The sequence below is a fragment of the Protopterus annectens genome, chromosome 7.part0 (genome assembly GCF_019279795.1).
Source record: "Protopterus annectens isolate FY-2018-M chromosome 7.part0, PAN1.0, whole genome shotgun sequence".
Lineage (NCBI taxonomy): Eukaryota > Metazoa > Chordata > Ceratodontiformes > Protopteridae > Protopterus > Protopterus annectens.
Genome location: NC_056739.1, coordinates 1,147,854,325 through 1,147,879,224, shown reverse-complemented (window position 1 = coordinate 1,147,879,224; position 24,900 = coordinate 1,147,854,325). Strand labels below are relative to the sequence as shown.

The following is a 24,900-nucleotide window of genomic DNA, read 5'->3' as shown; positions in this document are numbered from 1 at the left end:
CCATTGCTCCTACTACTATTGGAACTGTCTGAGTATCTTTCTTCCATATTGCTCTCATTTCTGCCTGCATATCCTGATATTTTATGACTTTGAGTCTCTCTATAGTCATTGTGCGCAGCAATTTCAATGATCAATGCTACTTTTGTCATCTTTTCATGGATCAGTATATCTGGTTTTCTCACATCTATCTTTTGAACTGTTGGTAATGGGTGATCTCATGTGATGTAGACTTCATCATTTTCTATGATGCTTTGTGGCTCATGTTTCCAGTGTTTTTCAGCCACTTCAATATTATAATATTTGCATAATCCCCAGTGCAACAGTCTTGCCATATTATTATGCCTTTCAGTATACAGCCCTTCTGCCATTAGTATGTCACAACCTGCAACAAGGTGTGTGACTGTTTCCAATGCTTTTTTACAAAACTTACATTTGTCTGTTTCTCCCACACGTTCAATGGACTTTGTAAACCACTGTGTATGTAGCCCATTAACTTGGGCAGCCAATATTAACATTTCATCTTTTGGTTTGAATTTGCCTCTCCTTAACTATTCTTGCATTCAATCCTGATCGACATGAGGTTCTTCCACAAGTTTTTTATACTTGCAACTCTAGTTATGCATTTTCCAGATTTCTTGCCTTCTAATCTGATCATTCCTTATATTCTTTCTTTTGTTTTTTGGCACATTCAGTTGCTGCCTGATTTTTATCTACTTCTGGTTTGATTTCCATTCCCGCTTGATGACAATATGCTTCTGCTAGACTAAGAAGGGAAGTAACCTTAGATTTATTCTCCTCATGTTTCAATACTTTCACTATGTTTCGGTCTTGTGAGGTCAGCAGATATGTATGCAGTCTCATGATTGCAGATCTATACATGTAATCAGTTTCAAGGAAACCCATATCTCCTTCGGAATGTGGAATACATAATCTTGATCACAGGTTGGATTCAAGGAGGCGGCTGCCCATTGGATGAGAATTGACTGGACGTTGGCTATGGTAATAAGGAAATGAAATTGTTGCATTCTATGGATCTGAGAAAGGCTGGAAGGTTGAAAGTGCTTATTCTGAATCTTTGGACTGACTTTTAGTCTTTTAGTATTTACTTTACCAATTCTTTTATTTTAATAAATAGTTTTCCATGGTTGTCGAGCCGGCAGTTTTGTTTTCTTCTTTTTATTATTATTTTACCAGCTTTAGACCTTTAGCGATGAACAGGGATTGTTATTTTATGAATTTATAATCTTGGTACGCACTGATTTTTATAAATCATTTGATCAGCATGAAGCATCCTTCTTGTTTTCCTGTCTAATTTATACAACACCTTTTGGGGCCAGTCACTCACTCCAAAACTGTAAGTTAGGACAAGCAGAGCAAATTGGTTTATATCTTGAATTTTGTTCATAGATGCCAATACTGTTTTCAGAATTAATGTAAGTCTTCTAAAACATTCCTTGCTAAGTTTTATTCACATTTGTTCAAGTAACATTGTTGATCTTTCATCAGTTCCAAAATATTTATACACCCCCACTTGCTCAAGTTCTTTTATATCACATTCTTGTCCCAAACTGATGTTTTCTTGATGCTGCAGCTTTCCTGCTTTAAAGGTTACTTTTGCACATTTATCAAGACCAAATGACATTCTTATATAATCTGAAAAAAGTTTTGACAACTTGCAGTTGTACTTTCAGTTCCACGTCTGATGAGCTATACAGTTTTAAATCATCAAAAAAGAGAAGTCTTTACACTTTGTTGCTTTCTGGGAGCCAAACTGTAGTCATGACCTAATCTGTTAAGCAGACAGCTTAATGGGTTAAGGGCAAGGCAAAAGAGCATGGGTGACAGAGAGTCACCCTGGAATATCCCCATTTGGATTTTTATCCCTAGAATAATAATTTATCCTTTATCATGGCTTAACTGCAAAGTGGTTTGCCATTGGTTCATGGTTGCTGTGATATAGTTTATCAGACAAAGGTGAATCTTACATTTTTAAGCACTCTTTAATCCATGAATGTGGGATAATGTCAAATGCTTTTTTGTAGTCTATCCATGCCATAATTAGATTCTTCCCCTTTTTACAGTTCTGCACTATGACTTTAACAACAAATGATCCTTTGTTCCATATGACTTTCTTTTACTGCCCTTTTGTTCTAATGCCATAATTGATTTTTTTCTAAATGACAATAAACTCAGCTGGCATCAATTCCAGTGTATAGTTTATACGTCATCGGAAGGCAAGTTATTGGTCTATAATTTTTAGGGTAGCTTGCAGGTTCACTCTTAAGCAGGAGCATTGTTTTTCCTGTTGTTAGTCAGGTCAGTGTCTGAGGTGTGCATATAAATAGTTCTTACTCACGGCTAAATATTCATGCAAAGATGTTAATACTCAGGTCCTCTCTGTAAGGACTGACTTATGATACTTAACTCACAGATACAGCACAACAGCCCTCAAGGCTAGTGCACACTGTGTCTTAGGAAAAAAAAATCACTGGGAGCCACAGCTGCGCATGTGGGGTGGACTGTGTAGCCCCAACATATAGAATTGTGAAGGCCAAGTCTAAACATTGCATTCCATCATAGTATACATATTTGTATGTGTGTGCATGTATATATACAAACACACAGACACACCCACACACACACACACACACACACGCACATATACATATATACACACACACACACTACATATATATATATATATATATATATATATATATATATATATACATACATACACCGATATATTTGTGTGTGTGTGTGTGTGTGTGTGTGTGTGTATATATATATATATGTATATATATATATATATATATATATATATGTGTGTGTGTGTGTGTGTGTGTGTATATATATATATATATATATATATATATATATATACAGATATATATATGTGTGTGTGTGTATATATATATATATATATATATATATATATATATATATATATATATATATATATGGGTCTACTTCATATGACTTAATTTTCATTTGACTGAAATTCATTTGACTGAGATCAAAACACTGAAAGTTCAAAAGAATGAAAACTCATTTGACTGAAACTCATAACACTGACACATTAAAGTAAAAGGTATATGCCCTTTTCCCCACGGTAGTGCAATCCTGGAGTTAGTATATATAGTTGGGGGGTGAAGCCTCCCACATAGTTTAGGTAAATATTATTTTCTGCAAAGAGTTATTCATTGCAGTTACAAATATCCATGTGTATTGTTTAAAATGTAAAAAGTATGTGGGGCCCCCCACACCCCCCAATGTGGGGGGCTGTACCCCCCCAACTATATTTACTAACTCCAGGATTGCACTACAGTTGGGAAAAGGGCATATACCTTTTACTTTAATGTGTCAGTGTTATGAGTTTCAGTCAAATGAGTTTTCAGTCTTTTGAACTTTCAATGTTTTGGTGTCAGTCAAATGAATTTCAGTCAAATGAAATTTAGGTCATATGAAGTAGACCCATGTGTATATATATATATATATATATATATATATATATATATATATATATATATATATATATATATATATATATATATATATATATATATATATATATATATATATATATACACACACACACACACACACACACACACACATATATATATATATATATATATATATATATATATATATATGAAACATGGGCAAAGTTAAATGACAAGATTGTTACCTAATTGTACATCAAATCTGTTTCATGCATGGGAAAAAGCTAATACAGGCCACCTGGACCTCACACCTGGACCTCATATTCACTCACAGATCCCAACTCCTTCACAGACTTCAAAATTCAACAAAGTGCTACCATCTAAAAAGTCAGTTAGAAGGGGAAAATTGTATAAACGCTGAAATACTTAAAAGCAGGTAAGTCAGTTAAAAATCAAATGCCAGCAATACACATTACCAACTCAAATATAGTAATAATTCTGCAAAAAATATTAATAAAAAAGAAACAGAGAAAAATTAGAAGCAGGACTTTGGCACAAATCATACACACTTTAGAGTGATAAAACACTAAAAATTCAAACTTAAGTACATTACCTGGTTAGGAACTATAAAAGACATCCAATTAAGTAAATTGTAGAAAGTGAAAATATAAACTCCCAAAAGAGAAAATGAAACATTTTACGTAGATAAAGGAATTGAATTACATGAAGAAAAAACAGACAGCATGTCAACAGAAAGCAGCCACTCTAAGCCATGAGTCAGATTACACACAAACATAATCAGCTTAAAAAATATAACAGGCATCTTTTACCTACAACGAAAATCTGAATGTACAGTACACAAAAATAAAACACTGCATGAATAAAGAAATGCATAGTAAAATAGAAATAAATCTCATATAACATTTACCACAGAAATCCAATTATATAAAGGTAGTAAACATACAATCAGCTAAAATCAACCTAAGAAATATGATGGGAGTTGCAGAAGCATTACTATTTATATGTTTCTTTCTTTCCATGCTGGAGAGTTGTCACCAAAATGATTACCATTGTGAATATTTGTAGATTAGAACAAGCATATCATCAGCTAATTCAAATTAAAAACTGTGAAGGCCAAGCTGAAACACTGCATATCATATCTATCTATACAGATAGATAGACATACAGATAAATGTAAAACATATTTACATAAATTGAAGTTCTTGATTACTCTTGTGAAAATTTTGATTTTTGAGGCTTTGTTACCTGGAAAGCAGCACAAACGTTTTTGAACCACGGTGCTGCTGAAAGTCTCCTGATTCAGACTCATTCGTTGTGAGGTATTTTGTAGTGATAGCATCTGTTTGTAAATTGGACTGTACAAAGGCCCCTAAATGACTATCATTTCAGACCAAAATTCCACACAGATAAAAAGTTATAACCCTACACAGCTACTGATTACTTAAAATGGGCAAATAAACTATTTTGCATTAAACAATACTACAAAACATACAATTACCATATACAAACTATTAAATGTAAAATTCAAACTGTAAAAAAAAAAAACAGATGCCCTTTTTATACATGCAATATGGCATTTGGGGTCCGCTTTGTGCTTCACAACGCCACTGGGAAGGCCATAATGTCTGTACCTTACACACACACTTACTTGGGTTTTAGCAGCAGTAGTAGGGTTAGGGTTTGACCAGTGTCCATCATTACTCAGGTGTGCTAACCCTAAACTAACTCTGCTGCCAACCCCAGCACTAGACACTACCATGCCAAAAATCTTTTCCCTAACAGTATCACTACACAAAATGCCAGCACACACACACACACACATACATGCATACATGCAGACAGACTCCCTAATACTTTCACACAAACAAGCAGACACACACACACACACACACACACACACACACACACACACACACACACACACACACACACACATTTACACACTTCACTTAGTCCCATAGACCACCACACATGCACAAACCTTACCTAGCCCTTACTCTAAATCTAACCTGGTAACACACACACACACACACACACACACACACACACACACACACACACACACACACACACACACACACACACACACACACCAATAAATGCATTCCCTTATTTAGGCTTTATTCTAACCCTAACCCGCAAACACTCATATACACACATTCCCACCCCAATGTTAAAACTTTCGGTATATAACAAATTTTCAGCATTACAAAATCCACTTACCTTGACAACAAGCACATCTCACACATCAAAGAAATGCTCAATATTCCTACATTCAAACAGAGCGCAGTAAAGAGTGTCACAAAGACACATTTATTTGACAGAGTTTACTGCAACCATATATATAAATATATGTATATATATACACACACACACACATATATATTTCTATATGTGTGGATATTATATCTACAAGTATACTTAAAAAAGTAGACACAGCAAAATTGAGCCACTTACAATACAGACACCAAAATACAGACAGTTCACCATGTCTGCACATCAAAATATAGACACAAAAAGACCTAAAGCCTCATTACATTAATCACAAAAAAAACAGGCAAACACTCTACGTCTGTGATCAATTTATACTAAAAATACTCCAAAACTAAACCAAAAAGAACCCTAAACCATACCAATACCATAGGATGTGATCTGTCTACTAACCCTAACTCTAACTCTGATCCTCTTCCTAACCCTGCACCTTACCTTAGCAAACCCTGTTCTGTAATGCTATCCCTACACAAGACAGGCTCAGACACAGAAACACTCACCAACAAATGTATAATGCTAAACCTATCCCCTTAATAAAACCATTGCTCTAACCCTAACCCACCAGCACTGGCACGAATGCATTCCTAGACCTAACAGTAACTCACTTATCTCTGTCTACATTCTTAACTGTTAACATTTTGACATATCTACATTCTGATGTGTCTTCATCCTGAAAGGCAACCATCTATATTTACACATAGATATATATAAATATATACATAAATAACATACGCACACATACACACACACACACATATATATATACATATATATATATATATATATATATATATATATATATATATATATACATACATACGTGTGTGTGTATATGTGTGTGTGTGTGTGTGACAGTGTCGATACACACACACACACTCACCACACATACATTGATATACACAAAAGTCACAATGAGTGTGCACATCTTGATTTATTTTTTAGACCTTTTTTAAAGACAGACCCTTAACAACACAAAGTTTAAAAGAAAAACACAAAACATTAATCTGTTACCTTGACTGAAACATCATCATTCATAATGTAGAAAATAAGACAAACATAAAAAATATCATACTAAATATTCATATACCTTTAGAGTTAGTGCTTTTCAAATTACATTCTCTGCTGTTGATTTTCAGGGACTAGTTGTTTTTAAATATTCTAATTGTTAGCATTCTTGGGATAATCATTACCCCATGCAGATCAGAGGGTTGTTTGTCATACTGTCAGTGGTAAGATAGCTGAGAAGTGTAATTTAGAGAGCATAATTACTGAAATTCTAAACATTCTAGAGTCTCTTCTACATGTTAAAACTGTTAATGATTAATACAAAACCTGGAAGAAGGTAGGATCTGTAGAATGAAGATGGTACAAGATAGGGAACATTTTTCAATAGTGCCCACTACCCACAAACACATTAGCTGCACTATTTAACTACAAGACTGAAATGTGAAACAAAAGAGAACCACATATGAATGGAAGGTGGGAGAAAGTGTGTGTGTCAGACAAAGTGAAAAGGGTTAGTCTGTGCCAGACACAAGTACTGAAGATGAAACCATAAGGTTTGGGCCTGGATGTCAGGAAACACCATGACAAAGTGTAAAAGTAGTGTGCTAGGGATTGGGAACATGCACAGCGAAACAAAGGAGGAATGAGGTATTATGAAGGTTACAAGAACGAATAATACTTCAAAGATGCAGACATACCGTTAGTCGGATGTTTTGCAAACGACACAGAAAATCGTTTTACGGCTGGCATAGACAACAATTCTGAGGAGATAAAAAGATCACTACAGTTAACACTCATTAATGCTACACACAAACATGCGACCTTTCAGCAACACTGTCTGGTCGTTACTGCATCCTTCCCATTCCTTCTATACCATTTGTTCTAAACATCATTTACAGTAACATGCTCAGGAGCAACTCATGTAAAAAAAGAAACATTTTCATAATGCTCATCTCTCCTACAGTCACCCCCACCTGCTGCAGAAGTTCATTCTTCATTGCTAAAAGTTTGAACACAGCCTGCTGCTGCTGTTTACTGCTCAATTATACAACAGGAATGGAATGGCATTGATAATGTCCTTACCATGGGATTGATCATAAGTTCCACTCTGATCTCCTGCAGTCACTACTGAAAATATATCAAAGATGACGGTGATTCTGCTTCAGTAAAAATAAATAAATAACAAAATAAAATAAAAAAGTACATTTGTGTTAGGTACTTACCATAAATGTAGATAATCGACTGGGTTCATTGCTGCATCGATGACTCTTGGGATTTCTGGCCTGTAGAAGCCCACGGCTGGCCCAAATGCTAGAGCTCTCACCTTCCTACATTACCCAGTGGACACCCTATCCCTACAACATATGAGCATCGGTGATACAAAGGGTTGTCTGTAGGTGTCATCTTCAGGACTTTCTTGTCCCAGAGCATGACCTACCCAGATCTGTGTCAAGGAGGAATTAGAGAAGAAATCTACATGGGGTGGTAGAAGGGAATAGGAAGACAGGGAACATATCCTAACCCTAGGAAAAGGAGCTGGGCTGGGGGTAGCAGGGGAAAAGGAATTTGTACATCAACAGTGAATTTACTCAAACATCTACATTTTTGGTAGGTACATTACACGGCTGTACTGTGTTCATCATAGCTCACTGTTGCTGCAATGACTGTTAGCAGTATTCCATAATGGTGGATGCAAATCCTACTCTGGTCCTAGTCATAGCCCCTAGGTTGCAGTGACTGGCAGATGTGTGAAAAACAGATCCATGTTCCTGCCTCCAGGATAGCTTGTGTATGTGTAGAGACTCCTCTTAAGAAAACGCTGTGCTGGCAGCTGTGGCCCTGGTAGAATGGCTGCTGACTTTGTTGGTTGCTAGTTTTGTGTGTGTGTGTGTGTGTGTGTGTGTGTGTGTGTGTGTGTATGTGTGTATAGAGATTCCCCTTAAGAAAAGGCTGAGCTGGCAGCCGTGGCTGTGGTAAAGTGGGTGCTGACTTTGTTGGGTGCTAGTGTTACATAGTGCTGGTAACAGAATGAAATACAATTAGCAATTCTGTTCGAGATAGTTTCCTTGTTCACATGCCTTCTCTTTCTCGCTTTTGTAAAGGCAGTAAAAGGCTGCTCTGATTTCCTGTTTGCCTTTGTTCTGCCAAAGTAAAATCTGTGCTACCTATACATATCAAGCGAATGAGGGATTCTCTCATGCTGACTTTGTGGACATGGATAAAGCACAGAAAGGTTGCTAGCCTGATTGAGGGACAGTTCAGTGACCACTCTGGGCACCAAAGTGGGGTTGATGTGCAGAGTAACGCCATCCTTGTGACAGACCAGGAAGTGCTTCTTACACATTAATGCCTGCAACTCTGAAATACATAGCTGATATCAAGGATACCAGTAGATCAGCCTTCCAGGTAAGCATCTTGATGGTATCTGAAGCTGCCAGCCTACAGCAATTAAGTATAAGGATTTCCAATACAATGTTAAGATCCCACAGTGGGGCCATCTCCTTTCTAGATGACCTTAGGTGGAGGAGGTGGAGTCCTTTTTGGAATTGTTTCTTTGCTAGTTGAGAGTAAGCAATGGGTTCCAGGAAGAGACAAGCTGCAATGACACCAATGTACCTTAAATAGAAGAATAAGACAAACCCCTGTTTAAGGAGATCAGATAGATAACTGAGAACCAGTGTTGACTGTGCTTGGTAGGGCTGCCTTCTTCTGTTAAGGTACCAAAGAACCATTTCCATTATACTATGTAGGATTTCCTGCTGCTATATTTTCTAACCTCCTTCAAGATGTATACAACATGCTCAGAAAACAAGTGTCTGGAAGGGATGAGCACTGAGTAATCCATCTTGACAGCAATATTATCTTCAGGCTGGGGTGTATTACGGACCTCTTACTCTGAGTGAGAAGGTTAACCCACTGTGGCAACACCAGTGATTTCTATCTGGCCATGTTCAGAAGTACAAAAAAAAAAATGTATTCACTTCTATTCCCAATGATTTAGGACTTGAGGCCATCAGAGAACTGCTTGTTAGAGACACCACATTTAAAGGTGATAAAATAACTCTAATTTGCCAGTTATTAGATTTGGTACTAAACAATAATTTGTTCTTATTTAACAGACATGGGGATGCAAATTTAGTAGTCCTTAATTGGGAAAAGAAGTTTCTGTTTAATCATCAGATATGTGAAATTTTATAAACGTTTTGTGGATGATGTTTTCCTAATATGGCAGGGTACTCTTATAGATTTCGAACAGTTTCTGAAGTTCTCAGAATCCACTTCTTCTTATTTGAAATTCACAATGGAGGCCTCGGATAAATGTGTCCATTTTCTTGATGTTACCTTGAGTCTCACTGAACAAGGAACTGTTGTTTCTTCCCTTTTTAGGAAACCTACCTGGACTAACAACCTACTTAAATTTGATAGTATGCATCCCAGTGGTATTATTAAAAGTCAGTTTATTAGGCTAATTAAGCTCTGCCAAACCGAACAATCTTTGTTGCTAGAAGTTGATAGAATGGAAACATTGTTCTTAAATAGAGGCTACAATTATGATTTGATTCATACTATCAAAGATAGTGTTTTGAGTCCCTTAGAGACTAATGTTCATGTAGCCAGGACACCTAATTTAGTTATTCCATCTTCAAATAAGCAAATTATTACACATAATAGAGTCTTGAGACTTCCATTTGTTATTAAGTATACAAGTGCTGTAAAATGTTTGGAACAAATTATACGAAAAAAATGGAATATTCTTACCACTGATGTACCAGTAACATGTTTAGTAGGGAACCATCCCAAGTTTCTTTATAAAAACTGTCCAAACTTGAAACAAATCTTATGCAAGGATCATTATGCTGTGTTTAAACATCCTAACGATAGTGCTGGAACTGCTCCTTGTGGAAAATGTAACAGGTGTACTTACATTTGTCTAATTCCCTATTTTACACAACCTATACTAAATTTTACATTTCAATTTAGAAGTCCTGCCACTTGCTCTACAAAGAATCTGGTGTACCTGGCTACTTGTACAAAGTGTACTTCCTTCTATATAGGCCTTACTAAAAGAAAACTTTCCAATAGAATTTATGATCATCTTTATGAAATAAGGAAATCCTCAGAGACTAATGCAGCATATAAGTAAACATGTTGACCATACGTTTTGTTTTAGAGTGCTAGAAGTTATACCACAGAACCCCAGAGGAAGTGATGCCAGTAATAGTCTTGCAATAGCTGAATTAAAATGGATTTTGAGATTTAACGCACACAATCATCCTGGCCTAAACACCTCGGTGTCTATTAAACCTATTTTGAATAACAGGAAACGTTAATAAGTTGATTCCCTGAATACTATGAATTATTATTATGAATTCATTATTCTAGTTCTTCACTATAGTCATGATTTACTATGTCCTAATCTAATGATCGTTGTAATTATTTTGTTGTGAAGTGCTTTATTAGGTTTTAGCACTAGTTTAAATTATGCGCTTTCAGCATGCATTCATACAATCACCTAATGCTTATGCATTACTGTATTTTGTCTTATTTCAGCCTTGTGCTAAAATTGGTTTTGGAATTTTTGTTTATTCATCCTACATACAAGTAGGTTTTTATATCTTATAACTTCAATTCACTTAGTAACATATCTGAGTATTGTTTTTTTTAACTATGGTACTAACCAATGTTTTTATTTGTCTGTTTGGTTGTTTGCCTTTTATATACCATATAAATGTATGTGCGTTTGTCTTAATCTTGGTTCCTTTAAATACCTGATTGTATTAATTAATTAGTCATTAGATAGTTGTCTTGGCTAATTATTTTACTATATAAGCAAGCTAGTGGGTATAAATGTTATCTGAAGAAGCGTGGTTGTATCCACGCGAAAGCGCTTATCATCCCACTTGTTAAAATAAAGGTGTTTCTGTTATTTTCATCGTTACTACTTTCATTGGATTTACCATTTGGTCAAGAGAAATTGTTACTTGCTGTTTCGTGGAGAGATCAGTTTCTGCTTTTATACATGTTCAGAAGTAGTAAGAACCAGCACTGCTTGGACAGAAGGGAAATATTAAAAACACCCTGGGAGCATCTTCCCCGATTTTCTGAAGTACCATAGGTAGCAGGAGTGAGGAAGGGAAGTCATGAAAAAAAAGATTTGACCATGGGAAGGAGAAAACATCAGTCTCCCAGGCTACTTTATGTTGTCTTCTTGTGTAACATTTTTGAGCAGTTTGCTCTGAGAAAGATCTTCTTCTGCCAAATATTTCAAACCCTTTGCTTCCGTCTGTATTGCCTTTTTTCATTTTCTTTTAATTCCTTCCATGGGTACAACAAAATATTTTTCTACGATCCTATTATGCCGTTCTTTTCTTTTGTCCTCCCAAAAATCGCAATTACTTTACTTCTAGAATTTAACTTTATTCACGTATTCTTGTTTTCCATCCTGTCCATATTTTCTTTTCTCTGTTTTTTCTTCCCATACATTTTTACATTTTTTCATACAACATCTTACCTATCATTTCTTTCTCATTACCCAAAGTGAACGCATAGATGCTAAATTTATTTATGTAGTTATTGACATTTGATTACCGTGAAAGTTAGACTTGGTAGGTACCCATTTTCAGTGCTATTATTTTTGAAGACTGTAAAATGATTGGTCTTAAAACAGTTTAAGACCAATCATTTTACAGTCTTAAAAAAATAATACAAAAACATCGAAAATTTAAATAATTAAACAAAATTAGACATAACGTGACAACACTGGCTAAAATAGATGCGACTTATATAGCAATAATTTAATATATAGAGAAATGTTATCTAGTTTAGATAAATTAAATACAAGTTAGTATAATATAAACAGGAACTGCAATATGAAGTGAGAGAAAAAAACATTGTTATGGCATATTTAGATAGACAGTCAGGGGAGAGACATAGGGAGAGTAAGGAGGTGTGAGGTATGAAAAGGTACTTGTTCATATTTAGGGAAATAGTTTATCTTGGGATTGAGCAAGAACAAAGACACATGTTGTCTAGTAAAACTTTCAGAATGGTTTTAAAGGACTGGAGGGAGGGTATTGACTCAATGAATATAGGTCAATAGTTCCAAGCCTTAGCAATATGGTATGAGTACAGACCATGCCTAGCAGATTTGATAGGTCTGTGGAAATATAGAAGTGTTTGGTCACTGGATCATAACGACTGTGTGGGCAAATAGTTATGTAGAATGGTATTCAGTGCTGGACAGACATATGGATGCTGGATAATTTTACAGGCAGTAAGAACCTGTGTATATGTTACTTGATGGGGTAGTTCTAACCAATTTAGGCTTTTAGTGCTAAACTGCAATGGATTCTGAAAGGGATATTTGTTGCAAATTTAGCCACTTTAGTAGAGCATTGTTCAAGTTTTGCACTGTGTAATACCTGGAGGTTAGTAAGGATAGGAGCACCATAAAGAAGTGAGGTAAGAAATGGCAAGTGGAATTTTATTAGTGTTGGTGAGAAAGTTTTCGGCTCTTTAAAGCATCCCTACTTTTGTTGAGTTTTTATGCAATTTTGTGTATGCAGGTTGAATTTAAGATTATCGGCCACTACCATGCCTAATAATTTGCTATCATAAGTGACTTCAGTGGTTGTATAATTAAGAGAGAGGAGTCTAAATTTAGTTTTCTCATGACAGAGAAATATTTATTTTTTGGGGGGGTTGAGCATCCATGATTCAGTGGCTGTTAAAGCTTCCTAAGTAATTTTTTGGAGATGTGCCAGGTTGCCTGATGAGCAAATGAGTGTGGACTCGTCTGTCCTCTGCACTACAGAGGCCACTTGTGTGAATGTGTGGAGGGGGGTTGGTGAGAATGGTAAAGAGGAGTGGACTAAGTAAGAGCCTTTTAGTACACTGGTGGTGACTGGAAGGTATGGAGAGAGAGGGCGGAGTGCCACTTTATGACTTATACCTATTGGACAAGTAGTTTCTGAACCATTGAAGAGTAGACTGTGATAGACCTAGTGAAAATGTTTGAAGTAGATGTTTGCTGTGACCAACTGTGCTGAAGGCTTTAGACAAGTCTAGAAATAAGGAGGAGACTAATCTGGTGTTATCTCTAGCTTTGTAGCTCTGAAGGTTAGAAGTGCAGTATTAGTACTACTGCACCACTGGATTTTTTTTAAATTTAAACAATCTTCTCACTGGGCACAGTCTTACGTGCCAAATGAAGCTAAAAAAGTGTCTAATTATATACACCTCCTTAAATATGCTATTTTTCATAAAGCATAAATATTCAATATATGTCTTTTCTGAAATGATAAATAAAAACTTTTCCAAAAGCCTAACAATTTTTTACTTGCTCCAGTATCTTTCTCCACTGATCTATTACATTTTCATACTCAGCAAATGCCACTCCCAAAATCTTTATTTCTTTTCAAGTGAAATATATTCCATTTTTTTATCTCACCAAATCCCAAGTACTTCATTTTGTTAACTGCAGGCCAGCTTTTTCGACAGCTTTTCAATTCTTATTACAACCTCACTTATCCATCCCTTATTTTTTATTAGAATTAAATCATCTGCATATGTCATATGTACTGGTAATATAACATTCCTTTTACCCCATATCATGCCTCCCTTATTCATACATTCATGTCCGTAACAGTGCATTCATTATTACAACAAATAAGCAGTACTCATTAGGTCTCCCTGTTTTACTCCTCTCTTAACACTTAATTTCTTCCCCATTTATCTATTTATCATAGCTTGTACCCATGAATTTTCAAAACATTTCTTTATATTAGATTAATATGCTTCTAACATATGCCACATTGCTTTGTGGCTTATTTTATCAAATGTTTAAGCTACACTGCATGTTATCAATCTTACTTCTATATTTTTTTCAGTATCATCTCTACTTCTTTTACTATAACTAACATTTCTTTTGCATCACTTCCTTTTATAATATAGATCCCTTTTCCTACCACCTCATTCTATACTTTTCCATCCTTTTTAGTAGTATTTTCATAAATATTTTATAGTCAGTATTCCTTAGTGTTATAGGTCTCCATTTTTTTATATATGTTTTCATCTTTTTTCCATATACATTTTATCAGTCCACCACATATGCCGTCTTCCATTATACCTTCCTTCATCCAGTTATTAAATATTTCAAAAAACACTTCTCTTTTATCTTTATCCATTTTATTATAACACTAATAACGTATGGCATCCAATCCTAGTGCCAGTTCATTATTACTATCTTTTAATCACCTTCTCTATTTCTTCTACTGTCATATCATTTTCTAAAAAAAATCTTTACTTTTTCTTTTTTTTTTTTACTTTTCATTCTTCTTGCCCATCCATTTCCTCTACAAAATTCTCTACCACCTCCAAAATATTTTCTTGTTTATATTTTATGTCTCTGTTGCCAATTAAGATAGCATCCACTCTTCCTTCTCTCATTTTCTTTTCCTATATAAGAAACCCTGTCTTTCTTTTTTTAGAAAAAAATTATTTTTACTTTTTCTCTATTATTTTTAAACATGTTTTTCTGTGTCCTTTATTTTGTCACTTTCTTGTTCTATCTCATTTTGCAATTTCGTAAAACTTCTTTATAGTTCATCTTATTTCTTTTTTATTCTTCTTTCCTCTTCTACGTATATTTAAGTATGCCTGCTTATACATTACCCCAACCATGCCCAGTTTTTATAAAAATGGTTTCATTGTCATATGATCCTTCCATAATATTTCTCTCTCTTAAAATCTCTTCCTCCAAACTCTGCAGTTAATCTCTTTATTCATGTCCCTCCTTCATCATTTCAGTCTTCCTCTAGTCTAGCCCACACCACTCTACGATCTGAAAACTTTGCCATCTGTACTCTTTTAGTAAGTTCTTTCATGACTTTATAGTAAACTATATAATCAATTTCAGTCCTAAAAATTCTCCTTTTATATGTTCATTCTCTATTCTTTCCTACTTTTAAATCTCTAAAGTTTATTAATTCCATTAACGATGTTCTGTGTTATGTTTCCCTTTTCTTTTCACAGGTTGCAGTTAAAATCTCATACCATTATTACTGACATACTAACACTCTCTTCATATTATTATATATACAAATCACTATTAATATTACACACTTGTCTCAATCTCATATCACATTCCTTACCCTTCCTGGTACAACTATTGTTACATCTAACATTCTTATTTCTTCATTTTTATACAAATTTCTATTCTACAACATGCCTCATTTCCTACTGACCAAATAATCTGCACCCCTTCATACTGCCTGTATTCCTTTCCTTTTTTTCTTTTTTGTTACATCTGGTATCTAGCAAAAAAAATCATTTTTACACCATTCCACCACCTCAAGACCTCTTGTACAATTTCTAATGCTAGTCACATTTAATACTAAAATTCCTACATCATCCTTTTCCTTTTTTGTAAGTGTTTTACTTTCACAACTTCTTTTTCATTTCCTCCTTCTAAGCCTCACACCTACTGTTGTTTTTTTCTTGTTCTTCTCTAGTCTCCATGTCTCTCTCTCTTCTTCCTCTTCACTTTCTAAAATTGCAAATCTGTTCTCTACCTGTATGCTAATAACATCACTTTGAACTGTTCTTTAACTACTTTGTCATTGTTTAATCTTTCTTCAGTATTTCCTTCCCCCATTTGTTAATATCTGCTGTAGTAATATTTTCTGTTTCTCTTTCCTTTGAGCTTTCCTCTTCATCTGCTCTTTCCTTTTCTAATATAGGACAGTCAACCAGAAGAGTCCAAATTCTTTACATTTTCTATAAACAGGCTAACAATTTTTTGTTATATGTCCACACTCCCCTCATTGGCCAGACCTTAATTTGTTACAGTCCTATACTAAATGGTTTTAATCACTACAGAACTAGCATGCTTAAGCTTGGTCCCAGTTCCAAATAAATCCTCTCCTACCATTTACAATTACTGCGGTGGGATTTTTTTTAAGAGACAGGGAACAAGGAGCTCTACTAAGTCACAGCTGCTCTCTACTGGGGCTCTGGAATTGGAGCTTTTCAGGTCTTCTTCTAGACACAGTTTCCCATTTTCTGGAGAAGTAGCCAGTTTTCCCTTAGGTCTGTTGAGGAGGAAAGGACCCTCATGTTTTGCCAGGCTAAATTCTAACATATCTATGTTTGGGGGTGGGGACTGCAAAAAGTTAAGCTTCATCTTTTTCTCCAGTTTCTTAAAAACCTTCACAGGAGAGAGCCCAAAGATTTCTTTATCAAGAGGGGGAATCCAGGATCTCTTCTTTTACATTACGAGAAAAGAATTGTTCCCTCAACTAAACATATCTCCTAATCACAGACTCCATAGTAACTGTCCTGCTAGATGCATCAGAGAATCATAGACGCATTTTAATGAGTTCCTAACCACCTGGGTACTGATACTGCACAACTTCAGTGCTTACTTCTGAAGACCTTTACCCTGTATACCCTCAGCCTTGTATTTCAACTGCTCCAGGATAGTTTCCTTGTATTTAATTATCTGAAACTGGCAGTTTACAGTCTTTGTACTCAGGGCTAGGGATGCTGAAGTGTAAGTCTTTTTTTCTTCAAAACTATCCAGAGTTTTGATCTTTTTATCATTTGGAACAGAGTTACTAGAAGTAAATCCATGATAACACTTGAAATCCAAGAATAATAACTTTGGATCTGCCACAGGATTCTTGTACAAGTGCTTGTGAGAATCCTGTTGGTTGTTAAAGAGATCAAGCTTCCTAGGAGCAGGGGGATTGTGAATCAGGTAGAAGAAATGTGTGTTGGGACACATCATCCAGGGTTTTATACACAAAAGAGATAGCTAGAAACCTGGGTTCTGGCAAGCCAAAAAACTGTATAAACGTGATCTTGGACTGACAGTATTCTTTAGCATTATAACTGAAGAAATCCTTCAACCTACAAAGGATGTCTCCAAAAGAATGGTCTTTGGGTGGTGAAGCTGAGGCCATGATGTTTTCAGACACAGAATACACATAAGGCCCAAGACAGAGCTGGATGACATTAGCTAACTCCTCCTCCTCTGAAACTGAGGAATCAGAGCTCTTCTAAGCAGAAATGTCACTCTTTCTTTTACCAGGGGAAATTCCATGAGCAGAGTTCTTCTTAGAGTGTAGCTTCTTGGACCTCTTAAAATCCATGAGCTCCCCGGCCAGTATGATGAAGAAACCTGGGAAGAATGGGACTTAGGCCCAGACAGTGGAGGATGGGACAAACTGAAAGCTGGATGCACTGGCTTTAGAGGTCTTGAGCTATACCTAGGAATAGCATCAGAGTATGGAGCTACAGGACAGGGATAGGCAGCCGTGCCCCATATTTGGTGCACAGCAACATCTTCTCACCTGGGAATGTGGGGGTTACTGTTCCCCTCTCTGTAACTATAAATCTAGCATCAGAAGTAGGGGCTGCAAACCCTACTGAAACTGGTAAGGTTTCAGCTCAAGCAAATATTAATACTGATGAAGGTGTGTCAGCCTGCTAAGATTCCTTCAGACGCTTCTCCTTTTACCAAATTTAAAGGAATTCCTGCAGATGTAACAGCATACCATGGTTAAGGACTGGACTTCTGTTGCAACTATCACTCAAGAGACTTTGCCCTGCATTTAATGGTGCAGGTGTTAAAGAAAACACACTGGAGGTAATTGGGCATGTCTTGTTCTGGACCCAGACAAAAATGACAAAGAGAAAAGTCCTATGAGGATTTCACTTCCTACACTCTAAACAATTATTAATTTTCTCTGTCATATACGATCTCAGCAGAAACAATAAGAGAAAATGTTCACCAGTGGGTACTTACCTAAGCCTCTGTTCTTCAGGCTGACCTTACACACTAACAACATACACACTTGAAATGGTCCTTGGACTTAAGTGGCAATAAAGAACTGAAGATGGGACATGTAACCTTTTATGCCATCAACATTCTGAAGTCAAATGCATAGGGCATTTGACAGGCTATGGGGGAATGTGAGATCTCAGGTATTTGCACTGGCCTTGATCTTCTGCAGATGGGAAATCCCAACCGTCATACCGGCAGCACTGAACTATGAACAACATCATATGAATCCCATAAAGATAATGCACGCAGTACAAGACTTCTACAAATTTACTTTTTATTTCTGATACCTTGTAGTGTATCCAGTAGCAGTTCAGTACATTTTGTTATTTGAGTTTTGCTAATTTGAGGCAAAAATTACTATGACTGGAGCTACTGTTGTGGTGCATTAATCTGCTAGTGGGAATCAGATAATAAAGTTGTTCTAACTAGTTCCACAGCACAGAGAAAAGGAGCCCGGACTAAGAGACATGTGACCTAGGTTCAGTTAGAGGAGCTGGTATCAGAGGTTTTAGTTAGCTATTTTAACTTGGCACCCTGTGCCATCCCTTGATCTGACAGCCCCCCTCAACTTTAAGTTGAGGAGTAAAACAAAAAAAAAATACCTTTGCTCCTCTCCTTCAGCTTGAGGAGCAAAAGAAAAAAATATTTTCTTTCACTTAAAACTGTAGCAATCACTTGCTACAGTTTACATTTATGCCACAAACCAAGTACTAAAGTTCTGAACATAAATGCAATAGCAGCATTCAATGCTTAATGTCGGTAATGGACTGAAGATCGATTGTCATCTGCTGATCATGCTCCCTGGCACTTTGCTGATGGGGAGGCTGTCCCTTTTACCAATCATAGCTCCATTCTTGCCCAGTCTCTCAGAAGCTGGCTGTAAAACTGGAATAAGCAGCATTTGGCTGGTTTGCCTATTCAGGGACTAGAAAATATTCCTAGCAAGGCTGCAGCCCAGAGTGGAGAAAAGGTACTGTAATCCATCAGCAAAGTCTGAAGAATCACTTGGCAGATCCTCCATGCAAAGGTTTCATACTGACACCAGGCATGGGGGATACTGGGGTTAAGACATACAAAAATAAAAATCTCTCACTATAATCAGGATGGCAGCATACAGGGTTGCCTTGGTCTCCTTTCTGCTCTGTCTCTGTTGGAGCCTGAGTTGGGAGATAGAAAGGTCAAGTGCTGGTGGGTCAAGATTGAGGAGCAGCTGCCGTACAAAGCAGAAGGCAGAACAAGAAAAATATGAATAAAAAATAAATATATAAAGTTATTCTGAGATCAAGCACACATGGTTCTAAATTAGAGCAAAGTTTTGTTTTACAGCCGCAGTACATTACTAAAAAGAGCTTGCTTCTTCCTATAAGCTGCATTAACAGTATAACTGCACAGTTATTAACTGATACTCTCCAGGTGATATCAAACAATACAGTTGTATTAGCCATATACCATAAGGTGCAGTTATATAAGGTTTTACCATAACAGTAGATCTCTAAGGTGTACTTCTGCAGTAAGCTTCACATTAAGGATTACTGTCTGAAGTCATGATTAGGTTAGTCACCCTTCAACAGTCACTTAACTAGGACCACATCATGCCTGCATCAGAAATCAACATCAGAACAATCACAGCTTATTGTTCTGTTTTTCCCTCCAGCTTGTAGCTGAACTATGGATGTAGAAGGAAGACTATATAGGTGGAACTGGTGTAATTAACTTTATACAAATCATCTTAAGAGTTCTAGCATACATGGCAGCAAAGGAAAAATATTCCAGAAATATCCAAACAGAAGGAGAGGTTGGGAAACTAAGCTGTTGCAAACACTTATTTCAAAGACCTACTGTTATGGCAAGTATCTGTAAAAACTATAATCTTTTAACTGAAGATATTCTTGGAGGAGGATACATCATGGCCACAGTCAAAAGCAGTTGGAGAGTACAACATTGGTGTGGAAAACTGAGGCCTTCAGCAAAAAAATACCTAGAAAGAGTGCTTTGAAGATCTACCCTGCCACAGGAAGGGCTTAACCCAAAATGTGTATTCAGCTTGTCTACTTAACATAAGGAGAGAGGACTAAGCAGATACCTTACAGGTGCCACTAATTGACATACTACAAAATAAAGCAACACAGGTAGCCACTCTCTAGCAGAATGACCTCTTGAGACCCTCGTCAAATACATCCCATGCAAAGTAGCACAAATAGTGCAGTTAATGGTTTGGATAAATAAAGCTTAATAAAACTGTTGCCTTCTTTATCTTCTCTGCTTTTGGTGAAGCAATGTATCTTCCTAAATATTTCCGCTAGAAGCTAGCATCACCACAAATGCTGACATGCATATCAGGGCTATTCTTAGGTCCTACTCCCTTAGCTGTAGGCTGGGTTGATGAGAAATGGTTTGCTGAGGATGTGTCCACTTGTTTCCTAGGGTGATCATGCTTCCTAAGTTCTCTCACATGCCCAGACTGTTTATTATTCTAAGTTTTGTCCTTTACCAGGGCACGAAGAGTGATTTACCAACATCAGCACAGCTCTTTTCTGGATAGGGACACCCATCCTCCCTCCCATCTTCATCAGATGTCCAGGCCACTAAGTGAAATCTGGTCACACGGGCCTATAGCTGGGGGATGTGTCAAAGATTAAGGCCTTTATCTCCCTATGCTACCAATCTGTCAAATGTCACATCATTTTAAATGTAAGTCAATATTTTCTAGCCTAAGCACAAAGCTGAAGGTATGCAACTTTTTCAAATCTATCAGAGCATCAATACAGTAAACTACAATATTTTCAGCACATAGAAATATGTTTTCCATAGTTCTTTGAAATATAGTAGATATGTAGGCTCCTTGAACAGTAACTTGGTTTGCTCATCATTATACACTTTTTAGGATCTTTATATAACCCAAGTTACCAATGATTGATTATTTATTTATTTGTTTATTTATTTATTTGACATTTGTTGATCGGGAAAGTCTGACTGAGTTAAAGCCCTTTTTCAGCAAAGGCCCAGAGAGAAAAGCTCCAGAGTGAATATACAAGTTAGTAAAATGCAACATACAAAATTCAAAATACAAAAATACAAATCTCTGCCTCATACCATACAGGTGACACACTCCTTCAGTCAAAAAAAAATTGTAAGGTACTCTTGTTGATAACGTCTCTGCAGTAGTTTGGGAAGCCTTCTATTAGGCTCATAAAAATTCCAAAGGCGTCTTTTTTTGATCCAAAATAGTTGTAATTCCTACTTAACAATATCTCACTAGACTCATTACTGAATACACTGCACCTTTGGCATGTACTTGTCTAAATGTAATACTCAACCCGAGATACCTTAAAAATTATTTTATTAAAAAAGTCAAAGGCCTCATGATCCACAGTTATACACATACAGTGGCAGCCCTGTCTCTCTCTCTCTCTCTCTCTCTGCACTCACTCTCTTTTAGGCTACTTCATAGGGATCTGTGTCTAACCTTTTTAGCCATGAAACATACTAGCCTCTTTGACCCATATTCCTCTGCAGAACAAATGACTACTTAAATATGCACTTAAAGGAACTAAACATATAGCAACAAATAAGACATGTTGTAATATTCAAATTCCAACATATCTTCAAGCTCTGGAACACAGCTCCACCACATGTCAAGCAGTGTAGCACTTGTATCACCTTCAAGGTAAATCTAGTTATTTGGATGGCCAGTCTCACACTCTTCCCTGGCTTATCTTATGTGGCCCTCTTTGAGGCTTGAGGGAACATCTGAATGTTTTCCTTTCTGGGGGGGTGGGGTGGCATACACTTGTAATAGTCTATACGCTGGAATTGCCTACGACTTATCTAGAAACTTCTGAAACTAAATTTCCACACTGGAGATGAGGTACTATTTTAAGCATGATATTTTGACAACTGTGAGCGTATAGTAAATAAAAATTCAGAATTGTTTTTGCGACAAAAGAAAGGACAAAATCAGTCTGAGAACTTTACGAGCTGGTTCTTGCATGAGACAGTTTAATTCTGTTGTTATGCTTGCTTTCAAAGCATATGGAACTGGCCCTGGTTTGAACATCATTGGAGGTATTTTTATTTTACATTTGATTACTTACTAGGGTAGTACACTAATCACAACTATTTCTGGGTACTGCTCAGGTGAAACAATTCACACAGAAAAAAAGTGTAACATAGAAGCAGTAAACTGTACATATCAAAAACAGACTACAAAAAGATACATGGTTATTCACATGCATATTTACAAAAAGTCCGAATGGCTGTGACCAACTCATCTAGATATAACAATAAAACATCAGTTATTTAATTTATTTATTTTTTGCTAAGCTTTGGACAACTAGGTTATAGAAACCTTTCCCAATCACGTTTGGTCCAAACCTTGTGGCCACAGTCAGGGATTTTCTTTACTTCGTCTTTGACTGTAAGAGTAACTTGGTGCATTCAAAGATTACCAGAAGTCATATTATGTGTTAAAGCAGTCTTATATTCTTCATGTTATGTGGTTTCACATTTCTCCATGACACTGCATATCCATACTGCATATGCCACCATGTAGCCCATGCTTACCTCATGTAACATATTTCCATGACTCCCTTTCAATTCAGAAACTGTAAAAGACTCTTTGAATTCCTATTGGCGACAGATTATTAATAAACATGCATTACTGAATACACATTCCTTCACAGTAATTTATGTCCTTCCCTTTCTCAGTTTCAGATGTGTTACATACAACAGAACATCTAAGGCAGGAATGTTCACATTCAACTGTTTACATCTATCTCCGGTTATAACTCCCTTATAACAGCATGCTGCTTGAAATTTGTTCTTTCTTTCTGTGAACATTTTCAAAGTGATCAAACAGAAAATATACACAGTTTCAATAACTTCCATTTTTGAACCTGCAGTGACATCGATGATTTTTATTTACAGCTTGCATTCTACATACTTTTTTCTGACAGAGTTGATTTCCTGAAAGGGTGGCTTTCCTTTCTTCTAAATGTTTAGGTGTGCAGGGAATATAATCTTCTTCAGAGGCAACGTGAGGAGGTTTCACGCATGCAGAAAACACGTCGGCTGAATTTCAAACTGAATGCTATTACAAAGATTTGAATTATTATGAAATGGTATTTAAAACTTAACTGTTTTGCATAAATATTATGTGAAACCTCCTTTTTCCTACTAGAAACTTCATTTACATGTTCATGCATATCCAACATATTTCTTTGAGTTGCTTCAAATGCTTGAAGCAGTCTTAAATAGTTTCTCAATAACTATAGACCCGAGTTAGCTTCCTTAGTTCTGCAACATTCTCATTAATTATAATCAGCCTTCAATTTAAAAATTACATTTAAAACACGCTGTCATGCCTTATCTTAATTTAAAATGCCTTTAAAACAAGTTAAACAGCTTTTTACATGTTTTCTTTTTTGTTTGAATTACAGTTGTCATTAAATTAAATATAACTGAACACCAACAACACTTCAATCTGTCCTATTTTCTGATAAAGTTTCCATGCCACTAGCTATAAAAATAAGACATAACCTCATGGTTGTCTTCCGAGCTCTTAATATGAAATCACAGTAGCATTTCCAAGCATTGCCACAGCTTTAACTTTACCAGTTTCCTTAGGCATCTTTCTTTATCGTGTCTGCATTCCTCATTAGCTGCAATTATATATGTAACTTAAGTGGTATCTACCAGACACTGGAAATACCCCAAATAACATCAGCATGACTAAAATGTATGGCGCTTTCAGAATTAATAAATTAATCCAAATGGACTTCAGAATTTGCCACTCATATCAGTACCTTTTCAAGATACCCAAGTTTCCTTCATTTTATTGTGTACATGTTCAGTAACCTTCAATGGCAGACTCAGCAGGTGAATTATCTTCAAAGGAGAATGAGCCAAGTATGCAGATACACGAAACTGAAGCTGGTAGAACAATTTATTTATTTATTTATTTATTTATTTATAATTTATTTATTTATATTTGTTGACCGGGAGTGTCCGACTGGACGTAGGTCCATTTTCAGCGGAGGCCCGGGAAGAAAAGCTCCACAGTTAAAATAAACAGACAGTAGTTACATTGGATTACATAGCAATTAACAATTTACATAGCAATTACGTACAACATATTTACAGATGAAGAACATAGTACATCAGTAGATAACTAGAATCTTTATCTGTGAAGTACATAACAGACATTAACAAATGTTACAATAAGAAGTTCCTGCTGTATAATAAGTACTAGGCTTATGAGCATCTGAGCTTGCTATAATCAAGGTAGTTAGTGGAGTGGAAAGAAAGGTA

General features: G+C 36.1%; 1 protein-coding gene across 2 annotated transcripts in view; it reads right to left on the bottom strand.

Moving 5' to 3' along the window:
* The window catches only part of LOC122806915 (inositol hexakisphosphate and diphosphoinositol-pentakisphosphate kinase 2-like), a 1,544,141-nt gene that overhangs the window by 203,524 nt on the left and 1,315,717 nt on the right, over positions 1-24,900 (bottom strand). The window contains exon 27 of one of the 2 annotated variants that reach the window (XM_044077730.1): positions 7,442-7,504. The exons of the other annotated variant lie outside the window; for it this stretch is intronic. Within the exon in view, the coding sequence (XP_043933665.1) occupies positions 7,442-7,504 (63 nt within the window). The remainder of the gene's footprint in view (positions 1-7,441; positions 7,505-24,900) is intronic. 2 annotated transcript variants of the gene reach the window in all.